The 20,780-nt window shown below is 36.3% G+C and overlaps 1 protein-coding gene across 1 annotated transcript in view; it reads left to right on the forward strand.

The window, feature by feature from the left end:
• The first annotated feature begins 906 nt into the window (after positions 1-906).
• Positions 907-20,780, forward strand: part of LOC105220383 (dolichyl-diphosphooligosaccharide--protein glycosyltransferase subunit STT3B) — a 35,728-nt gene continuing 15,854 nt past the window's right edge. The window contains exons 1-2 of the mRNA XM_054225278.1: positions 907-2,426; positions 9,319-9,515. Of these exons, the coding sequence (XP_054081253.1) occupies positions 1,032-2,426; positions 9,319-9,515 (1,592 nt within the window). The 5' untranslated portion in view covers positions 907-1,031. The remainder of the gene's footprint in view (positions 2,427-9,318; positions 9,516-20,780) is intronic.

The following is a 20,780-nucleotide window of genomic DNA, read 5'->3' on the forward strand; positions in this document are numbered from 1 at the left end:
TCATTTCTGGTTGAATGGCTACGTAAATAAGCAAAATTGCCGCATTTGGGGTGAAGAGCAACCAGAAGCCGTTCAAGAACTGCCCATGCATCCCGAAAAATGCACTGTTTGGTGTGGTTTGTACGCTGGTGGAATCATTGGACCGTATTTTTTCAAAGATGCTGTTGGACGCAACGTTACGGTGAATGGCGATCGCTATCGTTCGATGCTAACAAACTTTTTGTTGCCAAAAATGGAAGAACTGAACTTGGTTGACATGTGGTTTCAACAAGATGGCGCTACATGCCACACAGCTCGCGATTCTATGGCCATTTTGAGGGAAAACTTCGGAGAACAATTCATCTCAAGAAATGGACCCGTAAGTTGGCCACCAAGATCATGCGATTTAACGCCTTTAGACTATTTTTTGTGGGGCTACGTCAAGTCTAAAGTCTACAGAAATAAGCCAGCAACTATTCCAGCTTTGGAAGACAACATTTCCGAAGAAATTCGGGCTATTCCGGCCGAAATGCTCGAAAAAGTTGCCCAAAATTGGACTTTCCGAATGGACCACCTAAGACGCAGCCGCGGTCAACATTTAAATGAAATTATCTTCAAAAAGTAAATGTCATGAACCATTTTATGCGTTTTTTTTTTAAAAAAAGTTATCAAGCTCTTAAAAAATCACCCTTTATCAATATGTTTTGAGTTGTGATGTTTTTTCTCGTTCTAACTTATGGCTTCTCCCATGCAATTTGAAATTGTAAAGATATGTAAATTGTGTAATTATATGGGAAATTTTGATTCTGTTTGTGCAGTTTGTTACCTACGTTTTGCATGGTGCCTGATTGTGTTAGACATTAGGCAATGGCAATAATTTGACAGATAGTAGTTATTGCCTGTGGACATTACGCATAAGGCATCGATACTTATATCGTAGCTGTATTATAATTTGTATTCCAATATCATGTTAACAGTGACGACGTGTACTTTTTTTAATGGTTTAAGTAATCAGATTTATTGAATTGTGGTTTTTTTATTAAAATATAATAATGAATCATCCGGCCGTAGTAGTTTCAAGGAGATCTGTTGGATACAAAAGTTTGATAACGTTCACCGTACTTTTGATTGCGTGGCTTGCCGGCTTTTCTTCTCGTTTATTCGCAGTGATTCGATTTGAATCTATTATTCATGAGTTTGATCCTTGGTTTAACTACCGAGCGACGGGGTTTATGGTACAACATGGATTTTATAAATTTCTAAATTGGTTTGATGAACGAGCCTGGTATCCTTTGGGAAGAATTGTTGGTGGTACTGTTTATCCAGGACTTATGATAACTTCTGGTTGTATACACTATATTTTGCACTCTATGAATATACCGATACATATACGTGATATATGTGTTTTTTTGGCGCCGATTTTTAGTGGATTAACATCAATTTCAACCTACTTACTCACTAGTGAAATATGGTCCCAAGGAGCAGGGCTTTTCGCTGCGAGTTTTATAGCCATTGTACCTGGATATATAAGTCGTTCAGTAGCAGGATCATATGATAACGAAGGAATTGCCATATTTGCACTGCAATTTACATATTTTTTATGGGTGCGATCCGTGAAAACTGGATCTGTTTTTTGGTCGGCTGGAGCAGCACTGTCATATTTCTACATGGTCTCTGCGTGGGGTGGATATGTATTCATTATTAACTTAATACCTCTTCACGTATTTACATTGTTAATAATGGGTCGGTATTCTGAGAGGATTCTAACTAGCTATTCAACGTTTTATATTTTGGGTCTTCTGTTATCAATGCAAATCCCATTTGTAGGTTTTCAACCTATACGAACAAGTGAACACATGGCCGCTCTTGGAATATTTGTACTTTTGCTCATCATTGCTATTCTTCGACATCTTCAAAGCGTATTATCTCGTAGTGAATTTCGTAAAGTTTATCTGTTTGGAGCAATTACGGCTGCATTTATCGTATTTACTGGTGTGGTTGTTCTTACTGTAAAGGGTGTTATTGCACCGTGGAGTGGTCGTTTCTACTCCTTATGGGACACTGGATATGCTAAAATACATATACCTATTATTGCTTCAGTCTCGGAACATCAACCGACAACTTGGTTCTCCTTTTTTTTCGATTTACATATACTTGTTTGCTCGTTTCCTGTTGGAATTTGGTATTGCATTAAAAATGTTAATGACGAACGTGTTTTCGTTATACTTTATGCCATCAGTGCTGTATATTTCGCCGGTGTTATGGTGCGTTTAATGTTAACTCTTACCCCCGTCGTTTGTATTCTTGCTGGGATTGCCTTTTCTACTTTGTTTGAAGTATTTCTTAAAGAAGATAACACTTCAAAAATGATTCCTCAAAGAGATGTATCGTTGCAACCTGAGGATCATGATGATAATTCAATAGAGAAAAAGAATCTGTATGACAAAGTAAGTAATTTATTTTCAAAATTAATATTTCCATATTAAAACTATTAATTGGAATTAACAAAGTAACAGTATTGAGTTTTACTTAAGATAAACAAGAACATTAATAAAATTTTTAAGAAAATAGGCTAAACACAAATAACACCATTATTATATTTTTAACAACACTGTACCGTCTTCGCGGGAAACTATGAATTAAAGTTGACACATTTCCACTGATTTTGCTTTGGTGAACCGAAGCAAAGCACAGAGTATTATAGTTTTGTTCACATAACGGTTGTTTGTCTCACCAAGAAATAAAAGAGTTAGATATGGGGTTAAATATATATAAATGATCAGGATGACGAGTGGAGTTGAAATCGGATGTCTGTCCGTCCGTCTGTCCAAGCAAGCGATAACTTGATTAAAAATTAAGATATCTTAATGAAACGTGCAACACATTGTCCTTGGCACCTTGAGGAGGTTGCTTTTGAAGATGGGCAAAATCGGTCCACTGCCACGTCCACAAAAAGGCGAAATCCGAAAACCATAACTCATAACTAAGCCATAAATAAAGTTATGAAAATAAAATTTGGATCATAGGATCGCATTAGGGAGGGGCATATTTGGATGTAAATTTTTTGGAAAAATGGTCGGTTGTTCCCGAACTTAGCCCTTCCTTACTTGTTAAAAATCATATCGAGCACATTCCTTTATGTTGCTAACACTTGTGTTGGCTCGACCAGGGTTATATTTTTAAACCGCGTCCGAAGGCCGCCACTTCAGAAAAGAGTCCTATCCGAAAAAACTTCGGACACCCCTGGTTTTGACTCCACCAGGGTTATTTTTATAAAGCACGGCCGAAGACCGACAATGCTGCACTTGAGGCATTGCTGCTCCCGACATTCACGTACCACCTGAGCCTAGCCGAACATCCACATGGTTTCCGTAAAGTGTACAGCGCTTAGCGTCATAAACGCCCAGATAGTTCATGGTCTTAATCAAAAACCACCCTGTAAGAGAACCGTTCTAGTGGCGTTGGACCTGTCAAAAGCTGTTACCGCGGTCAACTTAACGCTACTAGAAGACTAGAGATCGACCGATTAATCGGCCACAAAATTCAGCATCGGCAATATTTGACCGATTCTTTCTACTTCTTTCGGATTACATTAAAATACATTTTTTTGATTTCTTTAAAGCATAAAATTTTAATTCTTCTGTTTACCATATAAAACACACTGATTCACATTTGACTAAACTAATAATTCATCACGATGATAATTTATGTCTATTAAATTAAAGATTTTATTTAGCACTGCTAGAAATATTCGATTTATGTCAAATATTCATGTTTTGTTTAACCACTTGTTAAAATTTTGAAATAATGTCATAAAGCCACTATGACTGCCACTATTATAGAAGCATTTGTAACTAGGAGAGTATATTTTTAAAAGTGCGCCGTAGACAGGATCACGTAATCACTTGGTGATGGCCTGGACTATCAGTTGCATGCAAAAGAATCTCCTAACCAAGCTTCCGAAGTTTCTATCTAGTCACTATCACTATGTGACGCCTTTCACAATGAGAGATATAAATGACAAAAGTCATATCTTTAAACGGATTCTTTTTACTAGACCTAATATTTTCGAATATTGCTCTTAATGCTCATATTTGTCCTAAAAGCAAAAAAGCTATATTGCTTATTCGCTTTGAGAAAACGTGAAAAACTAAATTTTTTTATGAACATATATGTTATAATAATAATTTATTTAGTTTTGAATATTAATTAAATGAATAAACAACTTCATATTTACATATGAACTGAGTTGTTTACTTATTTTGTGATATTATTTGTCTTTGTTTTTCTTTTGTTACTATACTATTTTACTAAAGTTGTTGATGAAAGAATTGGCATCGGTATCGGCCGTCATCGGTATCGGCCGATTCTTTGCCAATTGGCCAATTAATCGGCATCGGCCAAAAATTTCTTCACTCCACACACGACCGCGATAGTCACTAAAGTACAGAGCCGCAACAAAATCCTCATGTCGCTAGCCGGTAGCACTTGGGAAAAGCACAAAGAAACCTTGCTGGCCACTTACAAAGCTATCGGCGGGCCGGTCGTAAATTACGCAGCACCGGTATGGTCGCCTGGATGCAGTGGTACGCAGCAGAAGAAGATACATACGTGTCAAAACACCGCACTCCGAACAGCTACAGGATGTCTCTTGATGTCACCAGAGACACATTTACACAGTGAGGTCATTATGCTGCCTATTAAGGAGCATAACGAACTGCTTACCAAATTTCTGCAATTTCTGCATGTAGTCACTTGCTGGAAGCAGAACCGTCCCAGGTGCATCAAGAGATCATTCCAACAACACGTAGACGAACTTGAACAATATACCGACCAGACTGCGGACGCAGACAGTTTTAGACACGCTCTAAACGCCATTCACAGTGGAACTATTAACACCTTCATTGACTCCCTTCCAGTGAATGGCGTCCTTGGAACCAAACCACCACCTTTAGCAGACGAAGAGTTCGAGTTGCCACGTGAAACCAGAGTGACCCTTGCACAACTTCGATCTGGATATTGTAGCAGGTTATACTCCTACTTATCCAGACTGAACCCCGACATACAAAATACTTGTCCTTCATGTAATAAGTCTCCGCATGATACTAACCACCTTTTTGGATGCCCAACGAACCCTACTCATCTAACACCCCTTTCCCTTTGGTCCAACCCTGTCGAAACAGCACGTTTCCTGGGCCTTCTGTTAGATGACCTCGACGACAACTAGATTTATGCTTTCCTTTCCGGCAGGGATAGATAACCGTTACTACAACAACATCAATCGATAATGCTGAGAGGAGTTCTACGTGAAAAAAATTCAGACATCCCTCGAAAGGTTTTTTATATTCATACTTGATGCAGAAGAAAGTTCTGCGACAAAGAACTATGATATGCAAATAAATAAAACCCAGTGTTGCAAAATCATTCACATATAACTTCTAAGATGAGGCAACGCTCGGTTTACATATAATTGTAAACACAGAAACCTTTTTAGCTATTCGTTTTAAATACAAATATTTCAAAAACTATAAGTAAGATCAACTCATCATATTTATATATATCCCTTCTCTGGAGAGCCTCTTCTTTCACCCGATACCCCATTTATACCGGAACTAGTTGTCAAACCCGACCGCCAAAGTAATGGGAATCGTGCCAGTATTCAGTTTTATTGATATATTAATTGAATTTTTTTCAGTTTTCAGTACTTTGTACTTTACCTTAGTTTTTTTATAACATCGCTCAAGCGATTTCGATATAAATTTCACTCCATAAATTATTGATTGGATTAATGTCAGGATATTGAATCAGCGTTTCTATAACTTTGGGGCAAGTTTTAAAGCAACCAAGATCTTACGATATGGGCTTTGTGTTTTGGGTCATTATCCTCATATAATTTTAATATATCCTTAATACCAATTTTGATGGTGGATTCTTTCAAACTATCTCTCAAAATTTGCAGAAAGAACCGGATATAAATGATTCGTGATTTTTTAACTTTTTTTGTTATTTTTAATTATTTTGTAGTGTTATTCCAACAAAACATTTTTGATAGCTAAAATATAAAACATAAAGTCCGACCGATTAATCGGCTTTGGTATCGGAATCTTCTTTTGAATTACACTTACATTATTTTTTTTACTTTTTTGATTTCTTAAAAGCCCAAAATATTAAGTCTTCTGTTCACCTTATAAAACACAGTTTGTTTCATATTTGCATAAAACCAAACAATCCTCACGATGAGGATTCATTATTTTTGTTTTAAATTTATTATTACATTGTTTAGAATGATCCGATTTATCAAATAAGCACAGTTTTGTTCAAGAACTTGTTGATGTTTTGAGGATAATTTCATTATGTCACTCTTATAGAAACCCTTTTTGCTATTGGCAAAAAACTGGGAGAGTTTAATTTTAAAAGTTTCTCTTGAGACAAATTTTCATTCATTTCGCCATAGACAGGAACTGGTAATAATCATTTGGTGCTGGTTTGGACTATGAGGTGTATTTAAAAGTACCTCCCAAAAAAGCTTTCTGTTTTTTCCTTAAAGGAAAAAAGCTGTATTGCTAACGTAGCAACTTGTTTTGAGAAAAGAAAACTCAATTTTTCTATCTATATACAGTGGAACTTCTCTAACCTCACCATAATATACAAAAAAACTTCGAGTTATAAAATTTTTCATTAAAAAATACGAATGTAGGGACTCTTTTAAAATTCTGAGTCGATGGTAAAATGTTATTTTTTGTATTATGCCCTGGTCGAAAAGTTCGATTTATGGTAGTAAATTTGTATGAAATTTGATTTCTAAACGCTATTGCCAATTCAAAAGTTCGAGTTATGGAGATCTTCCAGTTTTGGAAGTTCCACTGTATTATAAAAATAAATGATTTAGTTTTGAATATTAATTGAATTAATAATCTCCTTCATATTTGCATACATATGTACTGATTTTTTATTTATATTATGTTGTTATTTTGTTTTGTTTTTCTTTTGTTACTATACTAGTTTATTAAACGGCTTCGGCATCGACCGATACTTTCCAACTGGCCGATTAAATTAAATTTTACTTTAACATCTTTTTTCTGTACTAGTTGTCATATTACATGTGTACATACAGTTTGTCAACTAATTCTTTGCAAAATTAATATTAATACAAAAAATTAACTTTGACATTAAATTTCTTTAACAAAGGTTTAGATTTTATGATTTTCTTTTACGGTATTATTATAAGATATATCTAGTAATAGAATATGTTAAAAAACAACAAAAGTAAAAACAAAAATATAAGATAGGCCTCAAATAAGCAAAAACAACAAAAAACCAATTGTCAATGCAATCAACCAATTGCAAAAGGCAAGCAGAATTTGAAGACCGAATTCATGAGAAATGAACTGGACAACAGCGAAACTAAGTCATAAATAGAGTTATAAAAGTAAAACTTCGTACAAAGGATCGCACTAGGAAGGGTCATTTCCAAATGTAACTTTTATGGGGGAAGTAGTCGTGGACCCGTCTCAAAATATGGTTTTTGTACATATCTTGTAAAAAAGCTATATCAACCAAACTCTCTACAGTCGTTTCTATCCTACTCCTTATACAGTCTACAAATTAATAAAATCGGATTATAACCACGCCCAACTCCCATACAAACGTTATATTGAAAACCATTAAAAAAGCTTTAATTCGTCAAGGAAAACCACCAGAAACGTTAACTTTCATCATAAAGAAGGGCTGCATTCAAATTGGTATACAAAATTTTAAATGGGCGTGGGTCCGCCCTTATGGGTCAAAAACCATACATCCGAAACTACTTTACCAATTTCAGTGAAATTCGCTTTCTAATATTTTCCTTGCATCCCAATGATATGTTGTGAAAATAGGTCTAATGGGTTCACGCCTACTTCCTATGTACCAGAACTTTGAAGTCGCATCGTTTACTTTACAAAACAAATGTATAAATACTGCATTTATAGTGTGGCATCCCCTTTCTAAAAATCGCCGAAATCGGACCATTAGTTTTCAAGGCCCCATATATCGAACATGAGGACCTCAGTGCTTCTAAACTTTTTTTACCGAAAATATAGGTAGGTCTCTCAGATATTTTGAAGAAACTTGTAGGCTATATTTTTGTTCTAATAATATGCCTCCGTGCCAAAAATAAGTTAAATCGGGTCATAACTTCAGCGAGCTCACATATGCCAAATTGTGTATATTATTAATAAAATTAAAATTTAATTGCGAGAGTATTAAATGTTCGGTCACAACCGAACGTAGCCCTTCCTTACTTGTTTATTACTAAATTAAAATAATTAAATATTATTGAAAGGGTGAGTTTAAATAAAATTATTAAATTTTTAACGTGTATATTATTTTTTGTAAAAATAAATTAAACAAGTAAGGAAGGGTTAAGTTCGGCTCCCATATTTTCGGTAAAAAAAAAATTAGAAGCACTGAGGTCATCATGTTCGATACAGAGAAATACGGCACAGAGAAATATTATTAGAAGAAAAATTCCGTCTGAATTTCTTCAAAATACCTGAGAGACTTCCTAATTTTTCGAAAAAGATTTTTTGGACCTTTTGTTCGATATATGGGGCCTTGAAATCTTATGGTCCGATTTCTGAAGGGCGGTGGCAGACTATAAATACAGTATTTGTGGAAAGTTCTGTTCCGATATCTTCATTAGTTCTTACTTTATATATTGTAAAGTAAACGATTCAGATCGACTTCAAAAGTAAATGGGAAGGAGGCGTGGATGTGAACCGATTTGGACTATTTTCATAAGATATCTTCATTGAAATGTCCCATAAAATGGCCCATCAAATTTCGTACACCAATTGGAGAGCAGCCCTTCTGTACCTTTTTTTACCATGAAATTTAACGTTTCTGGTGGTTTTCCTTACTTAATTAAAGCATTTTTTGTAGTTTTCAACATAACCTCTGTAAGGGAGGTTGTCGTGGTTATATAGATTTCCTCCATTTTATACTGTTTGAGGAAATGTCCAAAGGAAATAACTCTCGAGGTTGGTTGATATAGCATTAGAAGTTTACGAGATGTGTATAAAAAACGTAACCACGCCCACTTCCCATTTACAACAAAATTACATCCTAATATGCCCCTTACATATGTATATAACTCTGTATCTAACTCGTTTAGTTTTAGGACTTACAACCAACCGTTATGTGAACAAAACTATTATACTCTCTTAACAACTTTGTTGCGAGATACATAATATTTTACTCATTTGCATATAGTCCACTATTGCTAATCAATTTAATACACTATTTATTGGAATCCTACGATGTTCGAATATTGAAGTAAATATTTACTAATATTTTCAGGCTGGAAAAGTTAAATTTCGTCCGAAACATGATACTATAAATGATATTCGAACTGGAATTGGTTCCAACCTGAAAAGCGTTATTATACTCGCTATTTTAATGATATTGATGATGTTTGCAGTACATTGTACATGGGTTACAAGTAACGCTTATTCGAGCCCATCAATTGTTCTTGCCTTCCACAACAACCAGGATGGGTAAGTACTTATGCGCGTAAATACTAATGATTTCAGTGATTGCTATTTTTAACCTTGTATAACCAACGCTATTTTGTATATGGTTTAACCAATGTTAGTCTTATTGACTACCATGGTTAAAAATCACTTTTAAAAAGAGTTTTTTCATAAAATATTATAAAAATGTTTACAAATTATACTAGTACCTCAGTAAAGAAATTATATGACTTCAAACTATTAAAAAATTAAAATAAAAGGCCCTAGCTAAGTTTTGTTTTTTGTTTAATTATTTGTATTCATAGTTAGATCACATAGCAAAAATAAACTGAAATTCCTTTAGTATATGCGGAAAAAATAAGAAGTTAAAATATGGTTCATAGAAAATATTTATATGTGCATGTTAAAAAAATAGTTAGTGTTTCAAATATTTTAATGAATTAAGGTTGTCAGTTATGAATAAGCTTTACTTTATGAATTTTGATTTGATTTAAGTCTATTTTAGCTTTTTTGCGGTTAGTCATTTTTACTCTTTTGCGGTATTATATTGGAGTCAATTTTAAAAAACCTTAGCGGATAATATTCCCCATAGATCCCCAATAGGGTATAGTCTGGATTTTTTGCCAGCCAGTCCAAAAGCAGTATTTTTCTGGACTCGAAAAACATTTTAGTAAGAGTTGCATTGTGAATTGGAGCATTGTCTTGCTAGAAAGTCCAATTATGCCCGTAAATTTGTCCTGGAAATTCTACTAATTTATCATCGAGTAAGTCCAAATACATTGATGCATTCATTTTTGTCGAAATATAGCATATTGGAGTCTCCAGCGTGTATGCTCACAAAATAGCGATAACCGAAAACACATAAAGAGCTAAACCTAAGCCATAAATTAAGCTATGCAAGTTAAATTTGGTACAAAGGATTGTTCTAGGAAGGGACATATTTGGATGTGATTTTTTTTGGGAAAGTAGTGGGCGTGACCCCGCCCCCTACTAAGTTTTTTGTATATATCTCGTAAACTACTAAAGCTATATCAACGAAACTCTCAGGAGTCGTTTATTTTCAGGCATTTCCTCCAAAAATGGAGGAAATCGTATTATAACCACGCGCACCTCCCATACAAAAGTTATGTTGAAAACCACTAAAAATGCTTTAATTACGCAAGGAAGAACACCAGAAAACTTAAATTTCATCATAAAGAAGGTACAGAAGGGCTGCATTCAAATTGGTATACAAAATTGTAAATGGGCGTGGCTCCTCCCACTTATGGATCAAAAACCATATCTCCGAAACTACTTGACCAATTTCAATGAAATTCGTTTTGTAATATTTCTTGCATCCCAATGATATGTTGTGAAAATAGGCCAAATCGGTTCACAACCACGCCTACTTCTTATATACCAGAACTTTGAAGACGATCTGAATCGTTTACTTTACAATGTATAAGGTAAGCCCAGTGGAGATATCGAAACAGAACTTTGCACAAATACTACAAATACAAATACTGCACCTCAGAGCTTCGAATAAATTTTATAAAAAGAATTAAATTTATACATTGTATATTTAAACTATTTGTTGCAAAACAAGCGATCATCTGAAATAGGCAAATATTTAACAACGACCAAAGTATGGATACCCCCATGTATTATAATGTTAGTTCATAAATAGAGCTTCAATATTTAGTATTGGCATTTTTATCGTTAATTACAACCAAAAGACTTTGATACATGCTGTCTACCAAGTTCAGAAAAAGTGATTCTGGTATGTTTTCCTAGGAGTCCTTCAATCTATTGAATATTTTTCTTTATTGGGATGACAAGATTATCGGTCGAGCTTATCATTTAAATATTACTATAAATGTTTAATAAGATTTAAGTCAGAGGTTTGGGCAGGCCATGACAGGAGCTCTGTCGATTTTTGATCGAAACATTCTTCCTAACCCAACTTGTATGTTTGGGCTCATTATCCTGCTCCTAAAGTATCTTCCATTTTTTTGTGCTGAGAGCTCCTAATTTTACTCAGCATCAACCGTAGGACTCTCCCGTCATTTGCCTTCGATTAATACCAGATTTGATAGACCATTGAAGCTACAGGGACCCCAAACTAAACTATTTGAATATTTAAATGGCAAATATTGTCACGGTATACATACTTTTGTTGTGTGTAAATCTTCAAAAAGTCTTCATTCTGCAAGCGACCCCAAACTAAACTATTTTAATATTTAAATGGCAAATATTGTCACGGGACCCCAAACTAAACTATTTTAATATTTAAATGGCAAAAATTGTCACGGTATACATACTTTTGTAAATCTTCAGAAAGTCTTCATTCTGCAAACGAAAGAAAATCTAACGGTAAATATCATACCATTATTATTTGGTAGCTTATAGTATCTACCAATAGTAGGTACAATTTTTTTGCTGAACTCTTGGAAGAAATATTCAAATAATAGTAAAAAATGTGTATGTGAGTCAAATTGTGTGTTATATTACGGTTACACCCGAACTTAGCCCTTCCTTGCTTGTTATAAATAACTTCAAAAACATGATTTCGCATCGAGTTCACTAACTGTTTCAGTTTCGTATGTACAAAATATTCCCAAGTTTCTTTAATGTTCAATTTGAGCTCTTATTACAGTCCAATAAAGGTGCCCTTGGACTTTTTGCCTTTAGATTTTTGCGCGATATGTTCCTCCAAATGTTCTCCACTGAATTCTAATCAGGACCGCACGCTGTACGATATTGCGCTGCTCGGGCCATTTAAAAGACTCATAAGAAACGTGTTTCTATTAAAAAATGGTATCTTCAACCATTTTGTCATCCAAAAATTAAATGGTCCAACATTTCGGTGTATATTTTGAGTCCAGTTTCGGCGACATAAAGTATAATTTTCCTTTATCTGTCGATTAAAATGCCTCCCAAACCATAACGCTGCCACCACCAAAGTTTATTTTTGACAAATCGTGTCAGCAATAACTGTAAGAGTCTGGACCAGAGAACGGTCCAGAACGTACGTGCTCAACAGCCGAATAATCACACTGTTCGGATCAACCGATCACATTTTCGTTGTTGATTTTAAATTCACTCGGGTGTGTGCGATTTTTTGTTTCACTCCGAGTTTGTTCGGCTCGTGTTCAATATAATGATTTCGGGCGCTTGCTCATTCAGTTCAACAATCATTGTTTTGAACAAGAACAACACTCAACTCGCAAAAATCAACTCGTATGATTTTACTCATGCGCGCAGCAAGCGGCACTTTTTCTGAACAGATGAAAAAAAAAATTGACCAAAAAGAACAACACAAAAACAAGTTACAACAACAAACTGCATAGAAATTGTTACGGTACATGCAGTCGTAACGCTCACATCGTGTCGTCTTGTCGCTAATCGTTTACTCATAATCGATCAACTCAAATTGAAACGAATAATGCTTTCGTCAACACATGCTTATTTTAACACACACGTTTCGTCAACACACGCTGACTTTTGTTCAGTGAGTTGAATTGAGTGAGAAATTTTGAACTGAGGACTCAAAATCCTCGGAATGATGTGTACGGCAAAATGAGTTGATTTTTACTGATCATTCTGTTTTCTTCAGTGAGTTGAGTTGAATGAAAAAATTCGCATATGAGTAAAACAAGGAAATAGTGATTTTTGCAGTTCTCTGGCCTGGAACATCTAAATTTAATATTTTTTCATCGGAAAACACAACATCATCTCAGTTGTCCATTGCATGGGCATACGGCCACAAAATGGCGAAAACCGAGAACACGTTAGTGAGGTAACTCACTTTTAGTAATTTTCAGCATAACCTTTGTATGGGAGGAGGGCGTGGTTATTATCCGATTTCTTTCATTTTTGGACTGTATAGAGAAATGTCTAAAATAGACGACTGCAGAAAGTTTGGTTTATATACCTTTATTGGTTCGCGAGTTATATACAAAAAAAATTACATCCAAATGGGCCCCTCCCTAATGGGATCCTATGTTCCAAATTTCATTTTCATAACTTTATATATGGCTTAGTTATGACACTGTATAGGTTTTCGGTTTCCGCCATCCGAGAGTATACAAATTGCATTAAATATAACAACAACAACGAACCTAGTTTTCTGCACTACAAACAAACTCCCGTTAGCCTAGCTAGGAATATTACACAGGATTTGTTTTAAGCAAGTCATTGATAAAAGAGAGAGAATTAAGCAAAAAAAAAAGAAAAAAAAACTACGTTTAAACGAATGTCTGTCACTGTACATACATATATGTATGTGCATTTGCGTTTGTTTATATTTCTTGTTCACTGTTATTTTTTGAATTGCGGTGCATGTTGAATAAAAGGTATGTTGTTGTTACTATGCAACGAATATTCTTTCATACTTCTCTCGTTCCTTGTACTGTTACGTTAAGAATGTGTTTGTGAAATAGGTGTTGTAAATATTTATACGTGCAAAAAATCTTTCTTGCTAATAGTGTCGCGGCAAAATCTTTTTGTATGGAAATTTTAGGTGTATCAACTTCATGAATTATTTGAAATTTGTTTACATTTATTAAACATTAATCATAAAATGGCTCGTAGTACTAGGTTTTAGCCCTGGAATAATCATAGGAATGTCTGAAAGCTATTCCAAAATATACGAGATTATTCGCACACTTAATTTTTCTACGATATCTTATATATTAACCGATATTTATAAAGTTAATTGGAAGTTTTAAAATCCTATTATTAGATATATAGTAACTAAGGGAACTTATGACCAGATTTCACAAATTTTTGACACAATATTGGAACAAAAATATTGCCTCGGAATATTTAAAATATCTGAGAGGGATGGAATCATATGTAGAAGTTCACGCACTTCATACACCTCATAAAGGGTGATTTTTTAAGAGCTTGATAACTTAAAAAAAAAAAAAACGCATAAAATTTGCAAAATCTCATCGGTTCTTTATTTGAAACGTTAGATTGGTTCATGACATTTACTTTTTGAAGATAATTTCATTTAAATGTTGACCGCGGCTGCGTCTTAGGTGGTCCATTCGGAAAGTCCAATTTTGGGCAACTTTTTCGAGCATTTCGGCCGGAATAGCCCGAATTTCTTCGGAAATGTTGTCTTCCAAAGCTGGAATAGTTGCTGGCTTATTTCTGTAGACTTTAGACTTGACGTAGCCCCACAAAAAATAGTCTAAAGGCGTTAAATCGCATGATCTTGGTGGCCAACTTACGGGTCCATTTCTTGAGATGAATTGTTCTCCGAAGTTTTCCCTCAAAATGGCCATAGAATCGCGAGCTGTGTGGCATGTAGCGCCATCTTGTTGAAACCACATGTCAACCAAGTTCAGTTCTTCCATTTTTGGCAACAAAAAGTTTGTTAGCATCGAACGATAGCGATCGCCATTCACCGTAACGTTGCGTCCAACAGCATCTTTGAAAAAATACGGTCCAATGATTCCACCAGCGTACAAACCACACCAAACAGTGCATTTTTCGGGATGCATGGGCAGTTCTTGAACGGCTTCTGGTTGCTCTTCACCCCAAATGCGGCAATTTTGCTTATTTACGTAGCCATTCAACCAGAAATGAGCCTCATCGCTGAACAAAATTTGTCGATAAACACATTTCGAACCGAACACTGATTTTGGTAATAAAATTCAATGATTTGCAAGCGTTGCTCGTTAGTAAGTCTATTCATGATGAAATGTCAAAGCATACTGAGCATCTTTCTCTTTGACACCATGTCTGAAATCCCACATGAAAATCCTAACCTCAAAAAAATCACCCGTTACAACTAAAGGCTGGCATCACCGCCATCCAAGAAGTGCGATGGACGGAAGAAGGTGGGTCCTTGTGACATCTACTACAGCGGCCATATAAAGGAAGGCAAATTTGGTGTTGAATTTGTGGTGGGAGAGAGACTCATCGCCGAGTCCTAGCATTCACCCTGGTGGATGAACGTCTAGCCACAATCCGCATCAAAGTTCTTCAACATATCGCTGATTTGCGCCAACACCCCAACGGAAGAGAAGGACGATGCTTTCTATGAGCGCTGCCCCCGCCACGATGTCAAAATCGTGCTTGGCGATTTTAACGTTAGGGTGGCTAAAAAAGGTGTATTTGGCACAACAGTCGGAAAATTCAGCCTCCATGACGAAACATCGCCAAACTGCCTGGGGCTGATCGACTTCGCTGGGGCCCGAAATATGGATGTCTGTAGTACCATTATTCCAGCACAAGGAAAGAGAAGAGGCACTCACCTCTGTGCAGCAAAGAACGGCCGCCAACAAACACAAGGTTCGACGTCGAAAAGCTGCAATCGCAACAGACAGTCAAGAAATTTTCTACTCGACTTGCACTCGTGCTCTCTGAGAGCAGTTATCAGCATCTCTATATGAGGGAGCTGTGGAACGGCATCTCAAACTCGCTGCAGCCGAAACAATTGGTCTCCGGCAACGTCAAAAAACCCGTTGGTACGATGAGAGTCGTTCCGCAGTGGAAAGAAAACAGGCTGCCTACTTCGCAACGTTGCGATCGACCACAACACGTTGGGGGTGAGATAGATATCGAGAACTGAATAGGGAAGCGAGACGCATTTGCAGACGTAGAAAGAAAGAGGTCGAAATGCGTGAGTATGAAAAGCTTTAATAGCTGGCCGACATGGGTAATGCTCGAAAATTTTATGAAAAGATGAGGCGATTTACAGAAGGTTTCAAGATCGGAGCATTACCATGTTGAGACCGAGGAGGTGATCTGGTAACGGATGTTCAGAGCATACTGGGATTATGGAGAAACACTTCTGGGATCCTTCTGAATGGCAATGAAAGTACAACATCAGGAGATGGCGAACTCGATTCCCCAATCGATGACGATGGAATAGATTTTCCATTACCCGACCATGAAGATATTCGAATAGCAGTTACCCGCTTGAAGAACAACAAAGCGGCGGGGGCCGATGGATTACCGGCCAAGCTATTCAAATACGGCGGCGAAGAACTGATAAGGTGCATGCATCAGCTTCTTTGTAGAATATGGTCGGAAGAAAGCATGCCCGACGATTGGAATCTCAGTGTGCTCTGCCCAATCTATAAAAAGGGAGACCCCACAATCTGCTCCAACTACCGTGGAATAAGTCTCCTCAATATCGCATATAAGGTCCTGTCGAGCGTATTGTGAAAGATTAAAGCCCACCGTCAACGAACTGATTGGACCTAATCAGTGTGGCTTTAGACTTGGAAAATTATGGTGGTGACCAGATATTCATCATGTGCCAAATCTTGGAAAATACCCGAGAGAGAAGAATCGACACTCACCACATTTCATCGGTTTTAAATCTGCCTTTGATAGCACGAAAAGGAGCTCCCTAATACGGTTATGTAAACTGACGTTGAGCAATACCAAAAGCTCCATCAGGATCGGGAAGAACCTCTCCGAGCCGTTCGATACCAAACGAAGCTTCAGACAAGGTGACTCACTATCGTGCGACTTTTTCAATCTATTGCTGGAAAAAATAATACGAGCTGCAGAGCTGAATAGAGAAGGTACAATCTTCTATAAAAGTGTACAGCTGCTGATATTGATATCATCGGAAGCAACAACCACGCCGTTTGTTCTGCTTTTTCCAGACTTATTAAAGAAGCGAAGCGTATTGGTCTGGTGGTGATTGAGGACAAGACGAAATATCTCCTGTCATCAAACAAACAGTCAGCACACTCGCGCCTTGGCTCCCACGTCACTTGACAGTCATAACTTTGAAGTGGTAGATAGTGTCGTCTACTTGGGAACCAGCATTAACAACACCAACAATGTCAGCCTCGAAATCCAACGGAGAATCACTCTTGCCAACAGGTGCTACTTTGGACTGAGTCCTCTCTCGACGAACTAAAATCAAACTCTACCAGTCGCTCATTATTCCCTTCCTGATGTATGGCACAGAAGCGTGGATGAAGACAACATCCGATGAGACGACTCTTGGGGTTTCCGAGAGAAAGGTTCTGCGCAAGATTTATGGTCCTCTTAACATTGGCAACACTGTACCCGCTGGAGGAAGCCGCTGAAAAGGACGACCTCCACTCCGATGGAAAGACCAAGTAGAAAGTGACCTGGCGTCGCTTGGTGTTTACAGTATATATATGTATATACATATATATATCTGAGAGATTTACCGATATTTTTTTTATGTTCTGTACTCCTTCGTCGAGTTGTAAAAAAGGGTCGCCGTGGAGAGAGAGAGAGAAGATGTGAGAAAGGAGGAGAAGTTGGGCGTTCACTTTGGAACACATGCCATATATTCCAGTGGTGGTTGAGGGAGTTTCGGGATGTAGAAATTTAACAGCAGTGGGGAGAGAGCACCGCCCTATGGAACACCTTGTTTAATATTTCTTAGTTTTGACGTTTTTACGGTTCTCTTACAAAGTGGTTTCTGATTGAGGTCATGAACTATCTGAGTGTGATTATAATTCTCTTGGGAGGTTTAGTTATTAATTGTGAGAAAGTCTTAGCGCATCTATATACTGGTTATATATATACATGCCATTTCGGTGATCTAAATTTTAAATATTTCAGACTCAACATTGCCCGATTCGATAGCTATACCCTGACATTTGCGATTGATAACACTATCGATAATATGATAAAGCATGGTGTTGTGCAAATAAATGCGATCTCAGAAGATCTGGCTGGATGAATGAACGGCGTGGGGTCACGGGCCAGGTGTTTGATTCTCAGCAAAGTCGTCGAGTGGTCCAGATGGTAGAACATAGCACACTACCATAGTCAGTTGGTCTACATGTGATATATCTGGAGTAGAATCCAATAAAACTTAGTAGTATTTGTATCTCTTAATTTCGTAAATAACTTCACCCACTATGCTTGATGCAATCAGATGAATGAATTCCGCAAAATTTATATTTGATATATATGGTCCTTTTCCTTCATTAGCATTTCATTGAATTTGAATATGTTTTGCCATAAAAGTGTCAAATTTGGCTATTAATTCTAACAAGCCTAAATAATTTCCATTGTGGGGAACTAACGATTTCGTTGCTGCCCCGAAATGAAAGACCTCGTTCAGCTAAAAATTTTATTTATATCAAAAAGATCACTGTCTTCATTCTTGATTGTCATTTCTTAGATAGATAGATGTGTGCAATGGTTAATGTGAGAATTATCCCACCAAAATTAATTTAATATAATCTTGCATAGCGAAAATTGGTCAAGGATTTATCCAAGCCCTCATATATTGTATATAATAACTAGCTGACACAGCAGACGTTGCCCTGCGCGAAATTATTTGTTTTGAAAAGAAAACAAAGTGGAATTTATATTGTGTTGAAAATATTTATTGCGTTTTTCCTAAATTTTTTCAATGTAACGCAGTTTGAAAAACAACAATTTTTGTTTTCTGTTCCGGTGTGTAATTAACAATTCGGTGCATGTGGATTGCAAAGCATAGTAATGACAGATCCAACTTTGAGACGCAAATGCTGCGGCGGCATGCCAGGCAAATCCAAATAATTTGGAAATTCAACTGCATAATTCACGGATTAGTCTTCATTTTCAACACAAATCTCCCGGAATTTGCGTGTGCACTCAACATATTGTAGTTACGATAATACCCCTGACAGACTGCGGCTCGGAAATACTGCTTTAATCGGGGTTAATTCGAGAGTTATCTCAGTTAACTCCGTTTGCTAACTCCCATTTAATCCTCAAAATTTTAGAGAGTTAGTGGCCGCTTTTTATCTATTGTGAATGAAAATATGCAATACTGACAGCTGTTTTTCAATTAAATGTAAACAAAAACATACACATGCTAATTTTTTCTAAAATAGAAGTTCTAATAATAACATATTTATGTCTATTTTTTTAATAATTAGTGATTTTGTACTATTTGTGCGGCTAACAACCGCAATAATTGCTTTCTATCCAATTTTATTTCACCAAAATGGAAATATTATTGTCAATCAGCTGTTATGGGAGTTTATAACTCGCTTTGCTGCCGTCTGTCACCCACAAAATTGGACCTGATTAAAAGCGCAGTTAATCGGGAATAACTCTGCCGTCTGTCTAGCGTATTAAGCCTATTGTACACACAATCCAGATGTTAAAATAAAGAGGCAACAGTGTAGCTCTACCTATTTTCTTTGGGTAAAAATATTTAAATGTACGCAATCAATTTTCGAGCTGTGTCCATGCCTTATGTTTTCTTTAATCAATTAAATTTTTTATTTTAAATTAAAAATATTAAACATATATTTGCATTGTGCTTTTTGTCAATAATTTGTCCTTTGAGTCGTTTTTACTATTGTGAATGTGTTAAACAAAATTTGGTAGCAATGACGCACGCGGCGATAGATTTTTGGATTCAACTTGGCTGTTGCTTTCACACATAAAATTTTTGACCTTACTACTCCTTATGTACTGCTGTAACTATAGTAACGAAAATGTCAAAAGAATGAAAAGATGATCGACAGACACCACCTCTTTGTCGATGTTAATGCTGCATTCAACAGCACGAAAATATGCGGTTTTATGTGACTATGACTGAATTTGGTTCTCTGCAAAACTAATACGGCTGTGTAAACTGACGTTGAGCAACACCAGAAGAAAACGAGATTTCAGGCAGGATGACTCAATATCGTGTGACTTTTACAATCTATTGCTGAAAATAATATGAGCTGCAGAACTTAAGGGGTTAGGTGGGTTTCAAAATTTGAAAACAAAGGCATTGTCTTATTAAATAGTGCAATATGTTTAAAATATTGGGCCTAATCATTGAATCCGTTTCAATCGAGAAATGGGTTGATTCGATAGAAAAATTTTACGTCGGAATCATTGAAACCGTATCGAAAATAAAATGTACGATCACATTGAACTCACTTACCGACTCGATAAAACCCATTCCGCGGCTAATAGGTGTCGCTAATTACGAAATCATTGAATCACAAGTAAGGAAAGGCTAAATTCGTGTGCAACCGAACATTTTATACTCTCGCAATTTATTTAGAGATTTACCTATATTTTCGGTGAAAAATTACTGAGTTTTTCATGTTTGATATCAGGGGCCGTGAAAAGTCATGGTTCGATTTTGACAATTTTTCCACAAGTGATATCACAGCTCAAATACAGTATTTGTGTAGTTTTATTGCGCTACCTTCATTGGTTCCTGATGTATATATTATAAAGTGAACGAATCAAATGGAATTCAAAATTGTATTATATGGGAAGTAGGCTTGGTTGTAAACGAATTTCGCCCATTTTCAATAAGTAACATCAAGATGTCTAGAAAATATTACTTAC

This window comes from Zeugodacus cucurbitae, chromosome 2, assembly GCF_028554725.1.
Source record: "Zeugodacus cucurbitae isolate PBARC_wt_2022May chromosome 2, idZeuCucr1.2, whole genome shotgun sequence".
NCBI classification, from domain to species: domain Eukaryota; kingdom Metazoa; phylum Arthropoda; class Insecta; order Diptera; family Tephritidae; genus Zeugodacus; species Zeugodacus cucurbitae.